The sequence below is a fragment of the Chamaea fasciata genome, unplaced genomic scaffold (genome assembly GCF_029207755.1).
Source record: "Chamaea fasciata isolate MVZ Bird 193981 ecotype frontalis unplaced genomic scaffold, bChaFas1.0.hap1 SCAF_22, whole genome shotgun sequence".
In the NCBI taxonomy this organism is placed as follows: domain Eukaryota; kingdom Metazoa; phylum Chordata; class Aves; order Passeriformes; family Sylviidae; genus Chamaea; species Chamaea fasciata.
In genome coordinates, this window is record NW_027094107.1 from 2,547,493 (window position 1) to 2,563,958 (window position 16,466).

A 16,466-nucleotide genomic window follows, 5' to 3' on the forward strand; every position below is an offset into this window, starting at 1 on the left:
CCTCATCCACTGTGTAACTGTCCCTTTCCCCTCCCTGCAGGTCATGCTGCACGGGACACAAACAATGCTGTCCCTCCCCTGCCCCACTTCACCTCGTCATGAGGCCACATTTGCCGCCTGGCGCAAGGAAACGAGCACCTGGACGGTGCTGGAGAGAACAGCTCTGTACCAAGAGAATTCTATTCGAAGTCTAGAGGGCAAAGCTGTCACAGATGAAGTATGTCTGTGTATTATCTGTTGGCAAACACGGGACATAATGGCAGCCACTCAACTTAATGGCTCGAGTTCCAGCTCCTCCAAACGAGCCCATCACTGCTGCATGTAATCACGGAATGTATTTAAAAGTATAATTTCCATCCAAAAGGACCAGAGCTGGAGCAAAATGACTCATGCAGCTCCCCGTGCATCGGGAAACATGTCAGGAAGCCTGGGAATTTGTGAGCTCGTTGCCATCTGTGTAGAAACTGGGCCGTGGACACGATTCCTCAAACCATTCCTCTGGCATCCATGGGAGTGTGGAGACTGCTGGGCCCCCAGAGTCAGGCCCTTGCCTGTGCACCCAAGGGAGCAGAAACACTCTGTGAAGCTGCACGGGAAGCACAGGGATACAAATATTAAAGAGAAAGGCAATGGAATTAAAAGGCATCTCTCCCCATGCACCTATTCCAGCACTCCAGAGCTCCACAGTTACAGCTGCAAACTCAGCTCCATTTCTGCCATAACAAAATCATCTCCACAGCATAATTAGTGTGCTCGTGTTAAAATGGGTACAAATGCAGGGAAAGAGGCATCCAAATATGATTTGTTTTTCAAGACAACATGATGTTTTCCCTGGCTAATAGATTCCATTCATTAAGGACTAACAAGAGCCAAGCACCACTTGCAGCAAACCTTGCTGCTTTTAGCAGTGAATGATCCATTCCCAGACTGGTTTCCACACCATTTTTTTTTTACCTGCTATGACTTGACAACCTTTTTTAGTCTAACTTGCCTACACGTGGCTTACAAAATATCTCTTCTGTAACTACTGCTTATTCCTAATTTCCTTAATGGCTCAGTTAAGTCCCCTGGCACTGTTCTGCTCCAGGACTGGATGACTTCCACGTTCACACGCAATTTTCAAGATAGTTGGATAGTTTGTGTGAGCAGGTATTTGCACTAGGATTTGCAACACTCTCTCGGGGCAAACATCTGAGTTGTCTGAAGGGGTTTTGAATGAATGATTTCCTGTGTTATCCACCTTCCTCTAGAAATAACGTTCCATCTGTTCGTGGAACAGCTCCCTTCTCCTACCGAGGCAGGATGAAGGTCACGCAAGGGAAAGAAAAATTTGCACATCCCCAACGCCCTCCAACAAAACACAAGGCACGTACCTGGCCAAGGTCATTAAGCAGTCAGGGGAAGAAATACAGCTGTCAGGTTAAGGGGAGTGAGTAATCACCCAGTGCATCATTGCTGCGACAAGCACCCCAGGACACGGGCTGGAGTCACAACATGTCCTGTGCAATTAATCACTAATCACGACGTGCTACAGAGAAGTCAAATGGCAACTCCAGAGGTGAACCAAAACGTTACTTTTAAAACACCTAAGCTTAAAAAAAAAAACAAAACCCAAACCTGAAAGATCCTCAACTCTCCAATCTGAGGGGAAAGGCAAATGGAGTGTGTATAAAATCCCTAGCAGCCTCTGGGTGGAAAGCAGCTCCTCTGGGACACGATTCACCCCAGAGGAACCGGCAGCAGCAGAGCCCATGTGAAGCTAATCCCTGGCTGTGCTGATATGGAAGATGTGTCCTTTTCCTGGCCTGTCCCAATGCCTGATCTACAGAGCTCTGCACTGAGTCCCAGCAGGTTTCCATGAGAACAGCAGAGCTCTGCTCGTCCTCCCTGGCTCCCTGTGCAGAGCTCCTGCCTGGGCTGAGCTCTCTCCTCCCTGCATGTTTGGGATAACCACTGGCAGTAAACTGGTCACCCACAGCAGCCCTTGACCCAGGAGCACTCACAGTGCGGAGTTACCAAACCACTAAGGCTGGAGAACAGCTCCGAGGTCACGAAATCCAACCTCGGACTGCACGCCACCACACCACGGAAGGCCAGGAAGGAGCAGGTTAAATGCAAGTCCTGCTCTGGCTCCAGTTCAGAAATGATCCAGGAGCGTCGTGGACACCTGGGCTCCTACTCTGAAGAAAAGCAACTCTCAGTCAGATCTTCAAAGCATCTCGACTTTCCCTCTAGTGGAAAGGTGCCTCCAGGAGCAGCACTGGATGGACAGTGGCAGCTCTGGGATGGAGCGATGCATTCCTGGGCTGGAGCAGTGGGGATCTGACCCCTCCCCGGGACTGCCTAAAGTGCAAGAGGTTCTTGCTGTTCCCTCCCCAGACAGGATGGGGAGAGGCCGGGATCTCCCTGCAATCCTCCTGCACCCGACTGAGCACAGCCAGCCTTGTGCGAGGCTTTGTCCTTAGTGAGGAGTGACACCAAACTCCATGGGAACACCTGGGAGCCCACGCTCATCCAACACCTCGGGTTCTTCCTTCAAGGAACACACAACCCTGGTGCCTGATGGACAGTTCCCGTGCTGCTTTCCCTTTTTAGAGCAGAACTGGAGTAAAGCACGAATGGCAGTCCAGGAGGTTGGCACACACAGGTGTAGAGAGATTTGAGAGCACACAGAGCTTGGATCCGGATTGAAACATGCCCAAATGGAGCTGTCAAAGCTGAGTCCAAGGAATTCCCATCCAAGGATCCACTCAGGCTCAGCCTCAGCTATTCCATACACTATTTGCCTGGCAAGCAGTCATTCAATTACATCCAGTATATAATTATTATTCCTTTCAGACATAGGTTTTGCCAGCCCAGAACATGGAAAGGATGCCTTAAAGGACTGGTACTGCTAGGATAGGAATATCCACAAGAGAGACCAAATAATGAAGGTGGGAGATTTTGGCCTAATGGGAAATCTCCAGCTCTTCTCAGTGGGATTTTTTTTTTTTTTTCAGCTGAAAGCAGAAGTTGAGTGTGTGAGCTTCCCTCAGATGTTCCATGTGATGGGCAGGTCATACTAACCACACTATGGATTGGGCAAGCATGGCAAAGGGATCCACCCAGGGAATTCACAGGAATTTTGCAATGCAGTGCCACAGGAGATTACATTAACTGGTAGTGAAACATGTCCAGATCTCTGAAATAAAACTTCAGCTAGAATTATTTTGACTAATAGCTGAAAATCAGAGCATGTACCCTCACTGCTCTGCAGCCCATTTCATTCCTCTCTCTGTCACCGGAGCAACTTCCAAATATTCCCAAGGCCGTGCCAAGTGCTGCCCCACTATCTAATGTACCATCATTAAGAACTGATTTTGCTCTTTGAAGGCAGCCAAGACGTTCTCTTCAGCAAAGAGCTTGCTAAGTACCCTCCTGAAGACATCTGTAAGGAATTTTTACAACTGGCCTAGATATTTACTCCACCTGGAAGAATTAAGTGGCTCTAAGGAGCTTTTAGTTGAAGTAAATCCTCATTTAAACAAGCCCCAGGAAAATGGACAGGGACTTCCAATTGCTTCATTTGCTTTTGTTTTATGACCCACTCAGAAGAAAAGAAACGGGGAAGATGGAATGTCATCTGTGTCTCCCAGGTTTCTGTTGCTATTCCATACTCACTCCTCAGTGCTCCTCTCTCCTCCAGCACTGCCATGGAAACGATAAATTATCCTGCTCTCACAAATTTGCACGATCATTTTTATGGTCAGCGTTGCTCAAGAAAGGAGCTGCCTCCCTGGAAGTGCCCAGCTGGGGCAGCCGGGATGTGTATCCAAAAGGAAGAACTATGGAAAAGAGCTGGCACTGGAGAAGCGTGGCCAGTGGCAACAGACGTGGCCAAGGGGGGGGATGAGCATCTGGGCAAGTCCTCCATGGTCAGGCATGGTGGGAAGAAAACCCTTCTCCTTCCTATTTCATCTGTAGTAGCTGGAGTCAGGGAGAAGCTGGACATCTGAAAAGCATGGAGAGGTTTTCCCTTGGGTTTATATTTGCTGGGTTGGTTTCCTGGCTCCCATCCTGTGTTTCCCAGAGCTGACACAGGTGGAAGAGGCTGTCCCAAGTCTGCTGTTACCCCACAGGACATGGTACCATTTCCACACTAACATGATGGAAAAAAGGATCACTTCCCCTCCAGTTCAGCTGCAGTCTTTGATAACCTGGATCACAGCCTGAGTCTGCTGTCACACAGGTTTAGGATCCTGTGATGCAGCACAAGGCAATAAAAAAAACAAAGCAAAAAACCAAGGCCAACATTTTTTGTGGTCTTTAATACCTTTCCATCACCACTGCAGTGTGGAAGAGTTGATGCTCTTCCCTGACATTGTCTGCTGATATCAAACAGGCAAACCTCAGGAATGCATCTGAGAACTGAGGAACAGCTGATAAACAAGAAGCAAATTCATTCCAACCCCCCATTCAATGGGAGAGATGCTCCCAGAGCAGGGAATCACAGGAGCAGGGGTGGCAGGGAGTCAGAGAGGAGTCGGGAATGCACTGAAATGAGAGCAAGATCCATGGGAGGCTGTAACATTCCCTCCTCCATGGCTTGTTCTGCACCAAGCAACTCATTCCAGACAGATATCGACAGCGTGGGAGGCATTCAGAGAAAAAGCAACAAATTTTATCAGAGGTTCTAGAAGGATTAATACCCAGGAAAAGATTAAACCCGTTAAAAGCTCAGCTAAACTCCCATTTCAGAGCCTGCTAACACAGCTTCAATAGTTCCAGAGAGGTATTAGTTATGTAAAATGGGGAGAGCTGGGAGTCTGAAATGGAGAAAGGCTCCATTTTAACCATCCGAAAGGAAAACACCAACAGTAGGTTTCGAAGAGCGGATCAACAAGGTGAGAAACAAAAAAATAAATTAAGGAATTTTTCCACGACAGTCCAGGAAGGCTGGAGGGAGCAGAGCCAGGGGAGAGCCCCTCTCTACACCAGGAACCAGAACTCTCCAAACCATGAGGGCTTTGGATCCACCTGCCCCCAGCAGCCCCAGCCTCCTTGCTGGAAGGAACAGAGCAAAAATTGCCAAAACTTGAGGCAATTCCTTCAAACTCTCCATGCTTTTGTGCCAACAGCCTGTGGCTGTTTGGGTGTTCAGCCTCACCTTTCCCACCCTTCTGGGAATTCACTTGTCCCAAAAGGTATCTAAGTACTTGGACACATCCTCTTTCTCGCCATAAAAAGGCAAAAATAATCCCATCTCTGTTATTTATTACACTCCTTGGAAACGCAGCTCCTCAAACAACTTTTAACAAATCACCAGCCAGTAAATCCAGAGGACATTTGTCAACGTTTCAAAGCACTTTGGTGCCCAAAATAGCCTTAATTAAGTAAGACCATATATATAAATACTACAGAATATTGCAATAAAGGTGTCTGCACTATCACCAGTGCCAGCTTAGAGCATTGTTGCACTGGACAATGCCCCTGGGGGCACTCAGAGGAAGAACTGGGAATATTTTTTTGCACTTGGGAGCTGGAGGAATCAAAATCCAGATTAGGTGCTGCCATCAGGCTTTGGCACAGGTCTCTTCAGGGAGCAGCAGCTATCCAGGGGAAAGGAAGATTTTCCTGGATGCAGCATTCCTGTCTCACAGGGGCAACCATGGGAAAAAGAGAATGAATGCACCTACTTTTCTGTGAGCTCTGGACACTGGGAACACATTTCCCAGGAGCTCCTGTGTCCATCCAAAGCTGCTGTCCCAGCTGTGCCCAGGCTGGAGGGACCTGTGGCTACCCAAGGGGATCTGTGCACGCTGTCACCTGGCACAGGTACCTAAAGGACAGACTTCCCGGGGGAGCACAGGTCTGTCACAAGGAAAGGCACAACCTTGCAGTGCCCAGAGATCAGGAGAGGCTGAAGTCTCATGGGGGAACCTCCTCGAGTCCTTCTCCTGTTTGTCCTGCTGCAAACGCGGGGAAAGGCGGATTCCTCGGAGCCGCTCGGGATGGCAGCACTGTCCCCACTCAGCCCTTGTCTCCAGCCAGGGACATGCACCGGGGCAGCCAAATCCACAACTAAACAGCCAAAACCAAAGCTGTTCCTGCTGAGGACACTTCGAATTCTGCTGCAGTAGCCCCAGTGTAACAACCACTCTGTCCCGGAGCCACAGCCCAGGGAAAACCCCCCGGTTCCCTGCCTGTAAATGCCTGAATCCCCCCAGTGCCAACAGCCGAGACTCCAGGACATCTTGGTGCTGAAGGCAGCAGAGAGTTTGGAAATCTCATTAATGAGCCCTCAAGTACAATCATTATTTCCTAAGGCTCCTTTCGGCTGCAGGTAATTGCTGCAGGCACAACAGGACTGAGGCAGGCAGCCGTGGGATCACAGGTCTCCACCGAACTTTGTTAGGTTGTGGCCGTCACCACGCAGGAGCTGGTGAGCCGCAGCTCCAGGTAATTAAAACTGCAGGAGGGGAGCATTCAGCAAGTCTGAGAACAATTATCCAAGGAAGAATTTCGCCAGGACACTGTGACTTAACCCAGCGCTCCGTGCACGGAGCGCTGAAGGAGTTTAATTGTCACCAGTGATGGGAACGCATTCCGTGACTCATCCCCAGCACGCAGGGGCTGCTTTTCCCACTCCCGATTCACTTCCAAAGCCACCATTCCACCACCAGGACCACGCTGGGAAGAGGCAATTTCCCCTGCATGTCAGAACCCCAGGCTGGATCCATGGTTGCCATTGGGGCCCATCTCTTATGGCTACAGCTACCAGGGCAACTGGAGTGAGAGCCAGCAGAAGGGGCTGGAATTTGGGAGGAGTCCTCAGGAGCTGGAGGTTTTTTCCTGACACAAAATAATGTAGTCCTTAAATGTACATCTTCTGATTCTTTCAAGCATTTAACTTCTAAAATTGACTTGGGCTTTATTTAATCTTTTAAACACCAAAAAAACCCGAGTTAAAATGTCATAACAAGGAAAAAAAAAAAAAAAGAACAAAAAAGCGTAACTGCTTGAGTTATGCTCTTAGACATTTGTCAGGATAATTTTACTCCTTCGGAAACACGAACCCTTTCCAAATGGTGAGCAAGGTTTCGGTTGGAGAGCTGCAAGGACAGGGTAACCCAGGTTTGTGTTACCAGTGTTCTCAGCTCCCATCCTCACACGCACCTTCGGAGTGTCCATGCCCAACTCTTCCTCCCATATCAATCCTGTCAAATTAATTCATCAGTAAGGACAGACTTTTTTTTTTTTCCCCTGGCTACTGTGCGTTAATTAGCGCAAGGGTTGCCATGGGAACCCAGCAACACTCGTTAACACCACAGAATTCACCATGTTGGAGATGAACGTGGGCAAGAGCCCCGCACCAACGGGCGCCAGAGTTGGGGACGTGCTGCAGCCAGGCTGGTCCTCTGAGGGAGGCTCCGACATCTCTCTGCTCAGTCTAAGTTGGAAAAACTCCTACAAACCTGGATATTGCAAGGATCTCTGGTGATGGGACAAGGGGGGATGGCTGTAAGCTGAAGGGGAGTAGATTTAAAGGGAATATTGGGCAGGAATTGTTCCCTGTTAGGGTGGACAGGCCCTGGCACAGGGTGCCCAGAGCAGCTGTGGCTGCCCCTGGATCCCTGGAAGTTCCAAGGCCAGGCTGGATGGGGCTTGGAGCAGCCTGGGACAGTGGGAGGTGTCCCTGCCCATGGCAGGGGTGACACTGGATGAGCTTTAAGGTCCCTTCCAATCCAAATCCTTCTGGGATTCTGTGGCATCAGGACCAGTTACTGTGAGGATGAGTCTGAGCACAGGCTCCACCTTCCTGTATTTAACAAATACAATTTAGGACCCTGGCAGGAAGCGAAGTGAAGCAAAACAGGTTAAGCTGAGAGTGTATGAAAAAAGATCAGGCATGTGCCCAGCCCCAGGCACTCAACGCAAAAAATTATCAATACTTAGCAAAAACCTTGTCCAGCTTAAAGCCGGTGGCACAAACCGCTGTCAGCAGCAGGGTGAGCCCATGGCAGTGACCAGGCTCCTCTGGAGGGATCTCCAGTCCCAAGCCTCTGTCCTTCTGGATTTGCAGCCCTGGGACACCCCAAGGGAGGTTTCTCCATCATCACATTCCTGCCCGGTGACCAGATACTCCTCCTAAGAGCCTGGATTTTGCTGGGATCATCCCACACCTGTTGGTTCTTTCCCCTGGAGCAGTTCAGCTCCACAGCTGTGTCCTCAGAGCATTCCCAGAGCAGTCCCTGCTCCACCAGCACCCAGCCAGGCCAGCCGGGGCTCCCTGTGCTCACCTCCACAGACACATCCCTCATTCCCCACCCTTGTCCCAGCTGCAGCTCAAACACACTCCTGTGGGACGCTGGGCATCACCCTGCCCCAGCCTGAGCGAGGCTGCACCACTGGCTGCTACAGGGCATTCGTCTCTCCTGGAAATTCATTTTCTAGTCCATCCCTGGATCATACCTTGCTTTTTCCTGGCCATGTCACACTGTTAGCTCCCCTTTGATCCCCTGATGGAGGCCAGGCTTTGTCCTGGGCACAGGCTGGAAGCTGCAGCAGGCACGGCTCTCCCCGGGAGCCTCACACTGCTCCCTGTGCTGCCAGGGACCTCAGACCGGCTGCCAGCTTATCTGGAACCCTGGGAATATTCCACATCCTCCCCTGCAGGAATATTCAAGGCTTCAACCACCTCTCTAAATAGTCCACCTTCACTGCCCGGGTAAAATTAGACCCAAATCTCAGCACCGTAAGAAGGAAGGTATTTCAGAAGCAGAACAAGATCCCAGCCTCCTCCAGCCAGCAAAACCTGCAATAAACAGGGATGTGCCTGCACTTTGCCCAGCCAGCTCCTGAGGAATGCAAGGCCAGGTGCTCACCACAAGGTCAAGGCACATTCCCCTCTCCTCCACTTGCTGGAAGGGAAAGGATTTTGGCTTTTCCATCATGTGAAATAGCAGAGACCCCAGGCAGAGCCCACCCTGCTGGGAGCACCCACCTGCCCCCTGCACCCCTGCACAAATGCTTCACTAGGAAGGAGGAACCAGACATGACGTTTTTAAACCTTTTCCCTTCCTTTCTCTGCAGAAGGGTGCACGTGGCTCGTGTCAAGTCCTAAAGAAGGAACAGAGAACCAGCCCTGAACGTGTCCCTGCAGAAGGTGAGGTGGCTTCCCACACAATCCCACCTCCAAACACCTCCTCCTACTCCAGGACTGCTTCCCACTCGGCAGATCCTCCTCTCTCACACCTCAGCATCAGCCTGCCACAGCTCAGCACATCTGTGTAATGACAACCAACCCACACACCTCTGGATTCGCAGTGAAAGAAAGGAACGTTCAGGTTCACCAGAGCGAGTTATGTGGGCAAGCTCAGCTTCTCCAGGAGTATCCACATTAAGAAATTTAATTTCACCAAGCCAATAAAGAAAACAAGCAGAAAAAGATCCCCACTGCCAAGTTTCTCCAGCCCTTCACATCACTTTGTGGCAATCCACCCGCAGGAGTTTTTTTTCATCATGAATAAATAGTCATTTTTGCACCTAAGGGAAGACGAAAACATTTTCTATACTTTCAAACTCTCTCTGGTATCTCCATCAAGCTTAAATCCCTCCTCAAAATACCCTCCAAACTCTGGGGAAAAACATTTGGGCCTTGTGCTAAAAGCTCCAGAAACTTTCCTTCACAGGCTGATGTTTCTGCTTTCCTCTTACATAATTCAAGAGCCCAAAAAAGACATTAACAGTGAGGAACAGAAATGCTAAACCAAGGCTGGTCTCCAAAGCCCAGCTGAATGGGAAACCTGAAACAAGAGACACTCAGCTTCTGGAAAAACAACTTTTTGACAGCTCAGGGCATCTCCCATGCCCCTGTGCCCGCTGCTCTACCTCAGGTCAGAGGGACTCAGAGCTTTCATGTCACACAGTCCAAGTGCAGAGAGCCCTCCTCAAACCAAGGGCACTAATTATATTAATGAAGGCTTAAGGTCAGTACATCCCCATCAAGCTCAAATTGCTGCTTCTTGAATTAATAGTTCTCCGTCCAGTTTCAAGCAGATAGGAATCCAGAAAGCACCACCGGAGCTGGGAAATCAATGTCAATATGATAAATCCAGTAGATTAAATTTTTGAGTATTAGGAGAGTGAATGAGATCAGGATTGGGTCTTCTTGTGCCAGGGTAGGATTGGGTTACCTACTCCTGCAGGATTCCTGGGAAAGGGAAGAACAACAAGGGAGATCAAGAATTAAGGGGAATGAAGAAAGTAGACAGGTCATCCAAATTTGCAACAAGATATGACTATACTTGGATAATTCCCAGGCATTTCGTGAGTATCCAAGCCAAAAAAAAATCCAGGAAAAAATACGGAACATGCACACAGCCCCAGGGGCCACAGCCATGCACCACCAACCCTGTCCATGCAGAGGTGCAGGTACAGCCCACATACAGTAATGCCATGATCTGATTCCAGCTGCTTCAGGCCGTAATTCCTTATACAGAGTGGGGCTTATGGACTTTCTATGTCTTTATTACAGAGAGAACCCAAAAACTCCTGTGCACTGCTCAGTGGGTGTGGGTGTGTGGGTGTGCCTCTCGGAGCCGAGCCTGGGTTAACCCAGGGGCCAAGAACACCCTGCTCTGGACGCACTCCCCTGCCACCCTCGGAGCCAGAGCTGTGTCTCATCCTCGGAGCTCTTACCCCAGCTGGAGCTGCTGTGACTGAGGCCAGGACCTGCCAGAAGGAAGGGCTGGGGACAGGCAGGCAAAGGTTAAAGCAGAGGAACACGATGTGAGGAGCTGCAGGGGCCGTCACTGCCGCCTCACCAGCGTTCAGATCAAGTGACCTGACACAGCGCAGCTGCTCTGGGTCCTCAGCGCAGATCCGAGGATCTGCCTCCCAAGAGGAATCTCTTCCCTCCTGTAACCCACTGAACAGCTGAGGAGTGCTGCTGTGCCCAGGCTCCTGCAGCTCTGAACACGTGGAGCTGTGGGAAGCTCTGGGACTGCCAATCTCCACCAGTGATTCTTGCTCCGGTGTCTACCCTGGAAACACTCAATGCCACCAAAACTAAGCAGCCCAAGGAGACAAGGGACATGCTTGGAGAAGGAGCACCAAAAAGCAGCACAGCAAAACCAGCCACATGCCCAAAACCGTTCCCTGCAGCTCCTCAGCTACCCCTCAGCCATTACTTCTGCTTCGATGCCTCTCAGAGCTACTGAACGTGTCTGCCAACCTCCGCTGCAAACTTCCTGGATAAAAGAAGAAACATCCCCCTGATCCCTCCCTCCAGGAGTGAATGCCTTTGATTTGGCCAGATTGGATGCTCTGCCAGTCGCTGCCCCTCTCCAAGCCCCCCGTGTTGGGCAGGCCCAGCTGTGAGCCCTCTGAGCTGGGGCTGCAGCTCCGTGTGTGCCGCCAGCTCAGGCTCTCCCCTTATCTCCCCTCTCTGCCCTTCCTACGTCTTCCCTCCAGCAGCTTTCATCTGAGCATTGCCTTGCACTGGGAGCTGCAGTGCTCTTGCTGTCAGAGCTTTCCTGGGCAAGGCAGATTTTTCCTGATGCATGCAAACGATGCCAGCGTGCAGGAACTTGCTTCGGACAGAGCCGGGAGTTTGCAGTGCGAGGCTGCTCTGGAAATGTCACTGTGCAGGATCCGAAGGGGCTGCCTCCACCACCTCCTCATTCCCAAGGCCATCAAGGTGTGTGCAACGCTTCCTCCACCTGGGTGAAAACACTCACAGAGTCATCCATCCATCCATCCATCCATCCATCCATCCATCCATCCATCCATCCACCTCTCAGATCTTCCAGGCTCACAAAGAACATCCCAGCCATGTCTCCCTTTGCAGGGCTGCAAAGCATCACTTGGCATTACTTATCTATACTTCCAACCCCCAAATCCACCAAATTTCTCCTAAAAGGTGCTGCAGGTACACAGCTCAGCAGGTCACAGATGTACGAGCTACTACCAACCCCGCATTTTCAGCTTCTGAGCACTTCACAGCATCCCATCCCAAATTCCTTGCTTCAACCAGCACAGAAAGTCCTTTTCTCCAGCACCTTGGATTTCTAGCAGAAATTAAGCTCAACGCAATGCAACCTTCTCCCATCCCCTCCTAAACTTGTCTTTCCCCACTGCAAACCCAGTGCAGCGGGGCTGACAAGCACAGAATGAGCCTAAGAATTCTCAAGAAAAATACAGAAACCGAAGAAAACCTCATGAAAAATGAAACTGAAAACTGGGTTCCCCCAGCTGGACGACAAGGAAAGCACCTGGTGTCCATGGGAAAAGCTGTCACGGCCCTGCAATTGCCTCCCTGCAGTGCCCCAGGCAATACCAGGAGTTTTTAAATCACTGTTACCTCAACCATCCCCTTTTTGTTTGTGCCTTGTGGAAGGGAGGTTTCTCTCTGTTATTTTTAAACTGGAGACCTTACAGATGTCAACCTTTGCAGACCAGCTGGCAGCTGGGACGGTGCCCGTGGGAAGGCACCAGAGGCACGCTCAGAGCTGTGGGGATGCTCAGCCTCCTGTGGCACAGCTCTGGATGAAAAGGAGCTTTCCCAGCTTTCCTCCACTCCCCATCCCCAGAGCTGGAAAGAATTCCAGACTCAGGAACCCAAGGGATATTCTGTAGAGAAAACCGTGGGCAGCTGATACATTGGGGTAATTCTGGAACTGAATGCTGGAGGGACTTCCCTTTGTTCTGGCTTTTTGGAGTGGTTTTTTTTAGTGTCCTGCGTGAAATTCTCTTTCAGTGGTACCTCTGGAAAATTAGCAACAGAGATTTGCTCCGGGCTTGTAAGTTCCTGTCTGCATTAATCTGCAACCACTGACAGAAGATTGTTTTGGGTCCGTGTGTGCCTTGGTTCTCAAGGACCACAAGTGGGAGGAAGGTCCCACAACAGCAATTCCTTACTCAGCTTCCATTCACTGCTTGGGAGTTGGGCACAGAATATACTGAGGGCCCAAAAACACGGTGCACACACCTCCAGAACCTCTGTGCCATCTAGATCTGCCCTCTCAGAGCTGTGCTGCTGACACAGAAGGGACACTGACCCTCCCTGCAGCAGCCACAGACATCAGCCGCAAGCCTGGCGAGGGGAACATAGCATCTCACAAATTGTTAAACCCAGAGGAAACCCAGCTCAAAACCAGAGCAAACCCAGCTCAAAACCAGCTGGGAGAAGGAAGGAAAAAGAGAAGTTAAGGCGGATGGTAAACCAGTCAAAAATGTTGTGGTGAGCACCAGGACAGGCTGAGGGGGCACATCCTCCACCAGGGAGGACCAGCGGCCTGGCCAGGGCTCCCTGCAGTCTTAGATTGATCTTTCCCATTCTCCATCACCACAGAATCTCCCAGTGTGCAGCATTCCACACTGTGGAACAGCAACTCACCTCAGAGCAGCTCACCATGCTCAGTCCCCTCTCCCCCAACAAACCTGGCAGCAGGTTTGCCTTGGTTGGTCAAGTTTCAATAAATATCATTTAATCCCTGCTTCCAAACCGAAGCTCAGCTCCCTGGGCCAGGCTGGGATTGTCACACTGACTCCAGGGCACGTGGATAATTCCCACAGCCCGTGCAGATGAGTTAAGCAATTGAGAAGGAACACACTGGGGTTTGCAGCAGCAGCAGCATCCATCCCTTCCCAGCCTGGCAGACCCACTCCTCCCAGCTCTGCCCCAACAGGCTGCAGCCCAGGCCACTCCTTCGATGCTGTCTTCCAAACCTTGGCATCCAGGATCACGGATGTCGGGAGAGGATGGTATCTTAACTGAGAGATCAGGTGAGCAGTTTCTGCATTTCCATTTCACTTTCCACTGCATTTCCCACCCACATCCTTCTGTGGGCAGCCCGGTGGCATTCCTGGGAATAGCTCTGGGATAACCACAGCCAGACCTGGGAGAAATCCCTCCCTTCTCACATATTCACACTGACTTTCTGTGTTGTAAACACACACCAGCCCTGAGCAGTCACTACCAGAGGGTGAAGGGTGCTCACTCTCTGCCTTTGCAAGGGTCCAGCCTCAGGGATGGAGGCTTTGGAGGAACAAAGTATTGGAGCAATGAATTCTCAGCTCACACTCTTCATTTAGCAATACCGAAAAGAGGGAGGTGCTATGGGATCCCTAGAACACCCCACATCTGCATGGAACAGCGATGAGTTATTCATCAGTTAGAGGAAGGTGAAAGGCCAGAAGCTCCTGTGGCACCGTGTCCTGCAGGCTCTGAGAGCTCACGTGAGCTCCCTGCAGGAGAAATGCAGCCACACACTTATGGCTCCCCAGGGAATACTGTGTGTCAGGATGTTTATTCTGCCTGCTCCTCCCAAGTGCCCATAGAAGGGATGCTGCTCACCCTATAAACACACAGAGATCTGGGAGCAGAATTCCAGGGAAGACTGCAGGACATAGAACATCCCACCCGCAGAGAGCACAGCACCAACATCGTCTGCCTGATGCAGCAAACTGGGCAAAGTTCATTCAGAAATAAAGAGAAAACAAGATAAAAGAGAAGCCTGGCATCCCAGAGGAGGAAACATCCCAGTGCCACAGAACTCTGATGTGCATCAGCTCTCAGCTTAAACCAACAGGGGCTTTGGATTCCCAGACACAGAGTAAAATTCCAGCTACAGGAAAACATCCCTGCTGCTGGATTTTGGGACCTCTCTCTAGGTCTGGTACACATACTCTGCCACGCCCCAGACACCAGGAAACAACAGCTGCGAACAACTGCCAGGTCTCCTCTTTATCCACAGAGGTTTATATTCCCTCAAACTCCCAAATAACAGTATGTTTTGTTACACTGGCCAAAAATAACCTTGAAAATATGCAAAGAGTTATGATTTCCGACCTTCAAAATATTGTACTTGTGACATTTCACTTTGTTATTCCAGCCACGGACAAATGGTTCTGCTAAAATATCTGTCACTAAGTGGTCCCCTATGCCCAGACCACAATAATCTCTTTTAGCAACTAAAAAGGTTCTGCTAAACCATTATGAACTTAACTCCAGTCAGGAAAGAAATGGAAGAGCTGGAGCACCAAGGCAGCAGCTATTCTTGTTAAATTGGTCTCAATTTTTCAAGGATCCTGTTGAACATTACAGAGGTCACAGCCTGCACCACCGTGAAAACCTAAGAAGTCTCTAAAACCCACGGAGTTTAATAAGGAATGCCATATTCCCAAATTGCCTCAAATCTTTTACAGGGTATTATGACTTCCAGTTTTATAGGTTCAAAACACTAACCAAATAAAAAGTCTATTTCTCCCAGATTTCCAAGGTTCAATTTTTAAAAGGCCAGAGGCACAAACTGTTCCTGTGAGCCAGGGAAGCCTCAGCCATCAGCTTCTATCACAGATCCAGCCATCCTTCCCAGCTCCCAGGGTTTGTCCTCCCTGTGCACAGGAGTTGATTCCCATGTTAACCTGGTGCCATTTACTTTTTTCAGCCTTCCTCATCATAGAATCGTGGAATGGTTTGGGTTGGGAGGGACCTTAATGCTCATCTTGCTCAGGCTGTGGGCAGGGACACTCTCCACTATCCCAGGGTGCTCCAACCTGGCTTTGGACACTTCCAGGCTGGGGCAGCCACAGCTTCTCTGGGCAACGATGTTCCAAATCTCCGAAGCTCTTTTTGCATTTTTGAGATGAAACTACTCCTAAAGATCTGAAATCACCTGTCATGGGACCCTTCAGGCTGAACAGCACCAGATGGTGAATCTGAGGATCCCACGGAATCGTGGTGCCCACTTCCCTGGCCTGTACAGTTTCCCTAATTCTCCTCTGTGTAGGTCCCTATTTCCCGTAAGCATGGTCAGAATGGACTGAAGCGGTTTATCTTTTTCTCCCTCCTCCTGCCCTCACGGCCACGCTGTTCTTCCCCGGCAGCCTGAAGCCCTGCCCAAGGCACTGCCACACCGATTTGCTGATGGACACCACCTGGGCTCAAGGCACCTCCACGCCTGGCCTTGACAAAGGTCTGCAAACAGGGACAGGAGTCATGGCAGTGACGGTGCTGGTGGCGCCTGTCCAGCTGGACTGAAGCTGTGACATTCCTCGGGGTCAAGCAGCGGCTTTCCACGCACTACCACTGGATTTACGCTTTTCATCTACTCAACGCTGGGGCTGTAAAATTTCATCCATCTTTCTGTGCTGCCCTTCCCTCCCAGATTAATTTTATTAACAGCTCTTTTTATGGGCACTGTAAAGCACCATTCCACATTTGGACACTGTTTAAGAGGATAAATTTCTACAGGGACCTTCTGGGATCCGAGGGTGACTCTTCAAGCTCATTCCTGGTTTTCCTCACTGGATCACATCCCCTTTGCTCCCTCCAAAGGAAGTCTGACCTGTGACACACCTGATCAGGTACTGAAATATTGCAGCTGCTTTCTCTAGGGTGCAGACATTGAACATCACCACCCCCAAAATGCAAGCAAGGAAGCTCAGGACTCGTGGCCTTCAGGTCCTTTGGGTCAGCTCAA

General features: G+C 50.3%; 1 protein-coding gene across 16 annotated transcripts in view; it reads right to left on the bottom strand.

The window, feature by feature from the left end:
- The window catches only part of ARHGEF9 (Cdc42 guanine nucleotide exchange factor 9), a 204,612-nt gene that overhangs the window by 77,260 nt on the left and 110,886 nt on the right, over positions 1–16,466 (bottom strand). For 3 of the 16 annotated variants that reach the window (XM_066202564.1, XM_066202561.1, XM_066202562.1), the window contains exon 2: positions 11,575–11,702. The exons of 12 other annotated variants lie outside the window; for them this stretch is intronic. In XM_066202564.1, the coding sequence (XP_066058661.1) occupies positions 11,575–11,676 (102 nt within the window). In that variant the 5' untranslated portion in view covers positions 11,677–11,702. Of the gene's footprint in view, positions 1–8,451; positions 8,471–11,574; positions 11,703–16,466 lie in introns of those variants that run through there. One more of the 16 variants, XM_066202571.1, reaches the window with a different exon arrangement.